At 39.1% G+C, this 8,275-nt stretch overlaps 1 protein-coding gene across 1 annotated transcript; it reads left to right on the top strand.

Annotated features, from left to right (window-relative positions):
• Window positions 1–264: 264 nt before the first annotated feature.
• On the top strand, window positions 265–6,885 carry ndufa7 (NADH:ubiquinone oxidoreductase subunit A7). The gene is made up of 4 exons (XM_036579004.1): window positions 265–490; window positions 837–886; window positions 5,282–5,419; window positions 6,711–6,885. Exons 1-4 carry the CDS (start codon window positions 440–442, stop codon window positions 6,796–6,798), a joined length of 327 nt encoding a protein of 108 aa, XP_036434897.1. The 5' UTR covers window positions 265–439; the 3' UTR covers window positions 6,799–6,885.
• Window positions 6,886–8,275: the final 1,390 nt, after the last annotated feature.

Below are 8,275 nucleotides of genomic sequence, written 5' to 3'. Positions count from 1 at the left end.
TTTTTGCCTAATAAGTTAAACTTAGCAAACAAACAGTATTAATGCATTAAAATGTGCTTAAGTTTTAAATTATTTTCACTTACAAAATCTAAAAAACATAATTTGACCAGGGACACACACTTTTACATACAACTGTGTTCACAAGCTCTGTGTTATTATGGTAAATACTCACACAACGTCACTAAAGCAGTAAACCTGAGAAGTGATTTCAGTGCTCGGATCGACAGGGGGCGACATTTTCATTACTCGCCTCGTAACGGCTCCACTGACACGGAGAAGAAATTCAGTTTCCGTCTACAGCGCTTTAGGCTGGAGCGTCTCTGACTGATCTGAGTTCAGCTGTAACGGAATAACCGCTGTGTTACTGTCGGCTCCTTAAAGCGGAGCTGATCCTGAATCAGCCTCAGCGGACAGCAGCCTTTTCACCTTGACATCAGCCATGGCGTCTGCAACCAAGATTATTCAGAGGCTAAGGAACTTTTTGTCAGGGGTAAGAGGTCTTACCGGCTATGTTATATCCTCAAAAGTGTTCACACAGAAAAATACTGCTAGCAAGAAGCATAACACAAGAAATTATTACACCATGCAGGTTTATAAAGCTAGTTACGTTAACCAAACAAGACCCTCGTTAGCTTCCAGTGCTACATATGCTTGTTCTGCTCAGCGGCTTTTATAGCAATATTATTCTGAATAACGGCTGAAAACTCTAATAGTGACTTTATCCCGTCCTACAAACACTTTGCTAGCCGTCGGAAGCGTTTTCAGTTCGTTTAAATCATTTTCAGTATGATGGGTCGCTAAAATGTCTAACGTTGTTTTGACTCTTCTCTCCACAGCGAGACCTCCAAGCAAAGCTGCAGTTACGTTATGATGAAATTGCTAAAAGGTATAAACGTCTGTCTTCAGTTATGTAGTTAGGTGTAACTTATGTAGGTGTTCTTTTCTCTACATTGGCATAAAATGCAATGTTCAGATATCACAATGACTATATGAGAAGCGATCAATTGTGTTTAAAATAACGAGCCTCTGATTGGATGTGACACAAGTGCAGACTCTTTATGATAACGTGTAATTTTTGTCTTTATTTTATTTATCTTTCGGGTGTGTAAATAGAAATCTCACTAACATCTCTTTATAAAAATACAAAATTACAAAAGCATCATACACAATTGCGCAAAAGAAAAAGAAACGCTGACAGCTACTTACATCAGAACTGAGAGCACATTGTTGGGCACTAAAAGGCTGAGAAATAGTCAACATTACCTCAACAGCTTTTCTATGAAGGCTGCAAAAACAAAGAAATATTTTTATTTTTTTATGTAGGCACACAAGAACAAGTACATATTTTTGTTTCATTTTATTCCTGTTTAGTTATTAAATATGCTTGTTGTGACAGTGGCTGTTACTACCTCACACACTTACGACACAACACTGTAGGGGTGGGGAAAGCTTGATTCTTAGATGCATCGCGATGCAGACGTGAACGATTCTGAATCGATTCACAAATGTCAAATGTTCTAAATAGTTAATTTATAACTTAATGTTGACGGAATGCAAAAGACGGAACTTGGAAGTGTGGAAGTGCAGCGCCGGACAGTCTGTGGCGGCACATAACAAAAACACTACTGGATGAGTGAGAAATCCGACCGGCTCCCTCTGCATTAAAGCCAGGTTAGGTCAGTAGTCACAACTCAAATGTTAAGAAGAGCCATTTTGACCTTTCAACAAAAATCAAACCACCTTGGGAGCCACAACATTTAATGTCCAGTATGTCTCAGTATTTGATAATATCCTAGTATAGGCTAAACAATATAAACGAAAACACTGACTTACTTTGCTCTGCTTTAAGCTTTAGCTATAACCGCTTTCCTCCCCTTTCCCTCAGGGACCTTTTCCTCAAACATTGAATAGTTTCTTATAAAATGTCTCTCAACGTTCGACTGTTTTACGAGGCTGAAGTCGCCTCTTATTCTCCAGCTTCGTGTTTGAATTTTCCCGTTCCACCTTAAAGTCTGCCTGAGGCGCCAGAACATAAACGCAGCACCATTTAAGGTGGAACGGGAAAATTTGAAAGAGAAGCCGACATCTTCACAACTTTTTAGTGTTTGACAGTTTCTCACTGCAGATTTAACATATCTTAAACCAACTGTGGTTCTTATAAAGGCATCTCCAAATGTTCAAGCAAGCGATGTCGGAGCTTCCACCCAAATTGGAAGTGAATTACAAACTCTGCCACAACTTTTATTGCCAAGGATTAGGGTCTGCTCTGTGTCGTTGAGAAAGGCTTTCGCGCTATGCTGCCCACTTTGGAGCCGAGATACAGCGTCCTGTCTCAAACATATTTTACTGATGACACTCCGCCTCTACAACGAGACCAAAAATGAAAAATAACTAAAGAAAACGTGTAGGACAGCTGTAACGCGATGCGTGGACATCCACTGCCACAGAATCTTATTTAACCGTAACTGCGCATTTTATCGCAGATGAGTGGCAGTCTGCGTCTCATGTGCTCCAAACAAGAACAGCGAATGAGAGCCTTCTAGTTCACTTGCCACATCATTTCCATTTGTTTTATTAATGCAAGATATTGGAAGTAAATTAATTATGGACTATTACAAATACTCTGCTTTAAATGTACAAAGTTGTCACACAGTGAAAAAAAGAAATCCTTTATAGAAAAAAGATGCCTCAAGATGCATCGATAATCGTTTTATAATCGCATCACAGCCCTCTGAATCATAATCGAATCGTGAGGTGCCTAGAGATTCCCACCCCTACAACACTGGGTGTGAGAACAGCTCTAATGTTGGATGTGTTTTTTCAGGCTAGTTGTCCAGTGAATGGAGCACTTTTTGAGCTGTGCATGTGTGTTTTGTACTTGGCTGTTTAGCCTAATGGTTAAGTTACCCATCCCCCTGTGTGGGCCTATTGACAGTTTGGCAACGTAACGACGTCTCTCTGGTGTTGTTTTTATGAAGTAATTCAGTCTGTTCTGTCATCAGCGCTCCTTACTATGTATTTATTTGCAGAAACTCAACACAATAACAATACGCTTTATCGTATGACCCTAGTACATTAACTGTATTGGACATTATATTTAGCTATGCTGAAAGCTATTGATATGAGCAACTTGCCTAGAATCCATTGTATATATTGTGTATATTCTTTGAAATGCTTTACCGTTAATCTGTTGAAAGGAGGAACAAGTATATAAACTATGCATATTATAACTGCAGTTGCAATCAAAGTTCTGGAAATAAATATTTAATTTAATATATGCGTTTAAATGAGGCAGAGTTTAACTTTATGGTCTTTATAGCTCAAACCTTATTTACTTTTTGCATTAGACTTTTCAACAGGCTGCTTTCTGCCTGGAAAACTATTTTGCAACCATTATAACTACTGTGTTAACACGAGACACACAATGATAATGGTTTATTGTATTATGGAAGAGAAGTGATACTGGGTTGCTAAATTTTACTGCATTTGTAGTAAAAATAAATATTTCTCTGTGATGTTAAGATTAATATAGTCCAAATTTGTACTGTTTATGTATCGGGAGTGCGATGAAATAATAACAATAACTTTAATAACTTATTTTCCTCGATAGAAGTATAAGAAATATTTGAAATAACAGACGATTGACACACATCCGCATGCTAGCGACAGTTCTGGTGGCATTTTCTACTGTAAGTCAAGTAACACTACTTTGTTGTCGCCACAAAAGGACACACTTTTGAGTTTTCCGACATGATTCGACAAGGGAGGGGGACTAAAATGGGTCACCAAATATACTTAGACATCTGAAACATGGGGTTACCTTCCCTGTTTGAGTGGAGTGATTGGTGATCTGTTCTCCTGTTACCAAGTGTTATTTGCCAACATCCTAACAAGTTTTAGCAGCGTTAAATCATGTCTGCTCCTTGCAGCTACAGCGCTGTGTTACAGAGTTTAAACAGTCATATTTTAGTATTAGTGCTTTCCCAGTCAACAAAAGTGAGAGAAAGGAGTGTGTTCATGCTAGTAACAGCACTGATTTAAACAAAAGTAAATTGAGGATGCTGTATGTGTGGCATGGTAGAGTGGGAGAGCACTAGCCTGCTTGCCTCCCAGGCTACCTGTTTTTAGCAGCTGACTAACATAAAGCAGCGCTCTGTCACTCGGTTATTGTAGTGGACTACAGTGATTAAACAAAACAGAAAAGAGACTTCGGTGGCATTAACTGCAGTGTGGTTCTCTCGCACCAAGCAAACAGCGTCCTCCTTTTAGGTACAACGTTGTTTGTCTGGTGCGAGAGAATCACACTGCAGTTAATGCCAGTGAGGTCTATCCTTCACTCAGTAAGCGTCAGATATATTGCGGTTCTTCCACCCCTCAAACTACTGTATCAGCAAGGAGAAATCCAAATGTCTGCTGGCTTGTGTTTGAATACTGTGATACGCTTTTACATGGATGTGGAAGGAGTGATATCAGTAAGGCAGTGTGATCCATCATTGATGTGCCGAGCCAGCTAATGTTTGCTGTTTGTACTAAGCTGACATTGTTGAGAAACTAAACAGTTTAGCATCTGTTATAGCCTAGCATTTATCACCAGGCAGCTAAAAATAATGATTTCTTTTTAAATTATGAATATTACAAAGATTGTGGCTGTGCTGTGCGTGTGAGAGAGCTGCTTTAACCAGCTGGTAAAAACAACTAACCTGGGAAACTTTCTCCCACTATCCCATGACAGATTTGTAAAATATTCCACTGTTTGGCAAGTGTTTGTCATGTTCTGACCATAAAGAATAGTTTACGAAAACAATTAACCATTTGGTTTCAACTTTCACTCAGGAGCAAAAATCAGCCTTTAAACTTATGAAAATTGACTGGTGACCTGTTCAGGGTGTATCCTGCCTTCTGTCCAGTTGTCACTGGTATAGGCTTCAGCTCCTCCCGCGACCCAGAAGGATAAGCGGCTTAGAAAATGTGTGTGTGCGATATGAAAATTATCATGACAACATTTTTGCCATATCACCCAGCCCTATCGGCATCAGCAATGACAGAAATTTACATGAAAAATATTAGATATCGGCATGAGCCCACATTTCCCATATTGGTGCACCCTTTGTTGACAGTGTGGTGAATGGAGGTGTAATATTGCAAAGTATCAAAGACACTTGCCAGGAACATTCATTCAAAGTAAAACTGTATCTGGTATCTGTGAAGATATACTAAATACCTGAAAGTGTCTGTGGCCTGTATAAATATACTCAAACTTCTCATTTTGTTTTGGTGCCAGGACTCAGCCGCCTCCCAAACTTCCAGTTGGACCCAGCCATCAATTTGCCAACAACTACTATCATACCAGAGATGGAAGACGGGAGTCTATTCCCCCAACTATTATAATGTCTTCTCAGAAGGCCCTGGCTGCTGGAAGGTAAATTATCTTCTCCGTGATTAAACTACTGTTTTCCGTCTTTGTGCCGCTTACTGGATGTTGGTTTTCAGCAGTTACAGTACTGGTTCAGTGTCCACAAGTGTACTTATATTGTCTTAGACTGTACTCGCCTTTAGGGCTGCAGGGATCACTACAACACCACATGGGTAGCATGACAACCGCTATAGCTGTATTTTTTTGTTATTACTTATTCTTTGTGAAATGGTAGTGTGGGGCTTATACCATATAGTGTGTGCATATGTATATAGATAAATTTTTCTGACTTATAAATAGAGAAATCAGCTCAGAGATCAGTCCTCTAACTCACGACTACTTTATGAACACCAGCACAGAGAAAACGCAGGTGATATACCAGCGTAATACAAACCTAATTCTAAGAAAGTTGATACAGTATGGGAAGTGCAAATAAAAACAGAAAGCAGTGATGTATAAATTCACTTTGACCTATATGTAAACGAAAACAGTACAAGACAAATGTTTCACTTCATCAACTGTGTTGGTTATTGTAAATGTACACTATTGTAAATGAAATTCATGCCTGCAACACATTCCAAAAAAGTTGGGACAGGGCAATTTAATAATAGTAGCATTGTTAAAGGCTCAGAAAACATTTTAAAAGAGGTTATGTAAATATGCTTGGGTGTAAGGGGAGCATCCAGGAAAGTCCTTAGGTCTAAGTCCTTTATAAGTAAGGATGTTTGCAATTGGTGCAATTGTTTAAGAACAATGTTCCTCAGCAGGTGTTTGGATTTTAGGTATTTCATCCTGTATGGTGCATAATTTTATCTAAAAATTCAGGGAATCCGGAAAAATCTCTAGGCGTAAAGGGCGAAAACCACTACTGAATCCCTGTGACCTTCAGTCCCTCAGACAGGACTGCATTAAAAACCAGGATGGATATCAAACAACTTGAACAATGAATAATCATGTCTGAAATATCGTGTTTTTGTACTTTTTTTTCCAATTTAATTCAGGTCAAACAGAATTTACTAATCTCTGCTTTCTGTTTTTATTAACATTTCACATACTGTCCCAGCATTTTTGGAATTGGGTTTAGGTTTTAGAAATGTTTAATCAGTGTAATTAACTCCCACTGAATTGTCTTATGCTTTCTTTTTTTTTTGCTCATCACTGTACATTTCAGTCAATACGATTAATATATACAACTTGATTTTCACGAGGATCAGTGCACACCAAAGCAGTTTAGTCTTAGTTAGACTTAGTTTTGTGCTGACCTGCTATTAAAAGTCATTATTTCATGTTTTCACAGCGAAGCTCCAGGAAAGGCCAAACGTCCTGTCCTGCCTGGACCTGAGCCAAAGGAGCTCCCACTGTCTACTGACCAGCCATACCTTTGATCACTTTATTTCATGAGGAGTGTAATCATGAAACCTTGTTAATAGTATTTTGTCTTTGATTAAACTATGTGTACATACGGAAACATTGCAGATGTATGTTTAATTGTCTGCTGTCACTTCATTGTTCATGTTAGAATATTGGAGAACAGAAATCATCCAGTGCACACACTTGGGAATGTAGCTTTTTTGGCCTAATGGCATAAACAATGACTCAATAGTCATTTCCCCTTATTTTTAAGCAAGGAAGCGAGGTTACTGAAATGAAGCATGACTGTTTTGAAGGGTTAAAGTGGTGATGTATTGCTTATCTAAGGGCCAGTAGTTTAATAATACATTAAAGGAATATATAATTCTAATAATCTCCAGAAGGCCAACTTTCTATAGGATGTAAATTAATATAATGAAACCAAATCATTTTGGACCATTTCTGTTTGTCCATTTGTCATGAAAACTTCACAAAACGTAAAAAATGGCAGCTAACATTGTAAGTAAAAAAACTTACTGAAAAGCATAACCTACTCAAAGCCTAATGCAGGGGTGTCCAGTTTTACCTGCAAAAGGCTGGTGTGGCTGCCAGTTTTCATTGCAAACAAGCAGGAGCTCACCTGATTTGTTAAATTAGTCGCTCTCTGTCTAAATAATTGATCGCCTGAGCTCCTGGTTTGTTGGAATGAGAACTGTTGTGGCATAATGGAATCTAGAAGTAGTTGTGCATTAGCAATATCATAAAATAACATCTCTATGATCCCAAGGCCATTTGCTCCTAGGGGTCTAAATTCCCAGGGCTCTAGGTCAAGAGCTTTGCTTGCGTAATACCTGATGACATTTTCTGACCATTTCCTGTCAGTGGGATGCCCCAGTGAGGGCAGTAACACTTTGTTGTCTTGGCTGACTTGCCGATTAGTTCTACCGCCAGTTTCATCCCTAGAAAGGCAACACTTTTGCTAGCTCGACCATGAGGATGCTATTTGGATAGCACTATTGGTGCCAAATGGTTATTGAGGAACCTCCAGTTTTTTGTGCACTGCCGCTCCTTAACAGAAGCTCTGGGGTCTTGTATACTGCCGCTCCTGAGCAGAAGTAAACCAGTGTGGTCACCAGCATCTTACCAAAGCCTAAAGATTCACCCAAGATGAGTTATTACCACAAACAGAAGTCAGTAGTGATATCTAGATACAAAGCTACGCAATGCAGAGATAAGATGTTTCATAAGTTTAATTACAAGACATAAGAGCAAGATTACTGTTCATTTAAACCCTTTGCCAAGTGACTTCATTAGTCTTCATTCTGTGTTTGAAAACAGCAAGGAACTCTGTCTGTAAGCACAAGTTTATTGAACTACCTGGGTGCCGAGACAGAAGAGTCTTGAGAATCCACACTGAAGGATGGCGTGTCAAGCCAAGCTGTGTTTGAAGCTCAAAGGGCTCCAATTATGAATCAGGTTTTGACCACTACCATCAGATATGGAGGGGTGGTC

The sequence above is a fragment of the Colossoma macropomum genome, unplaced genomic scaffold (genome assembly GCF_904425465.1).
Source record: "Colossoma macropomum unplaced genomic scaffold, Colossoma_macropomum, whole genome shotgun sequence".
NCBI classification, from domain to species: domain Eukaryota; kingdom Metazoa; phylum Chordata; class Actinopteri; order Characiformes; family Serrasalmidae; genus Colossoma; species Colossoma macropomum.
The sequence above is the reverse complement of the archived record's forward strand: the minus strand, read 5'-3'. Positions and strand labels throughout refer to the sequence as shown.

What these genes read in the sequence shown, in the direction of transcription:
- ndufa7 (XM_036579004.1), top strand. Translation starts at nt 440, where the DNA reads ATGGCGTCTGCAACCAAGATTATTCAGAGGCTAAGGAACTTTTTGTCA. An exon ending in TAAGGAACTTTTTGTCAGGG is followed by an intron (nt 491 to 836) that starts GTAAGAGGTCTT and finishes TTCTCTCCACAG; the next exon opens with CGAGACCTCCAAGCAAAGCT. An exon ending in TATGATGAAATTGCTAAAAG is followed by an intron (nt 887 to 5,281) that starts GTATAAACGTCT and finishes TTTTGGTGCCAG; the next exon opens with GACTCAGCCGCCTCCCAAAC.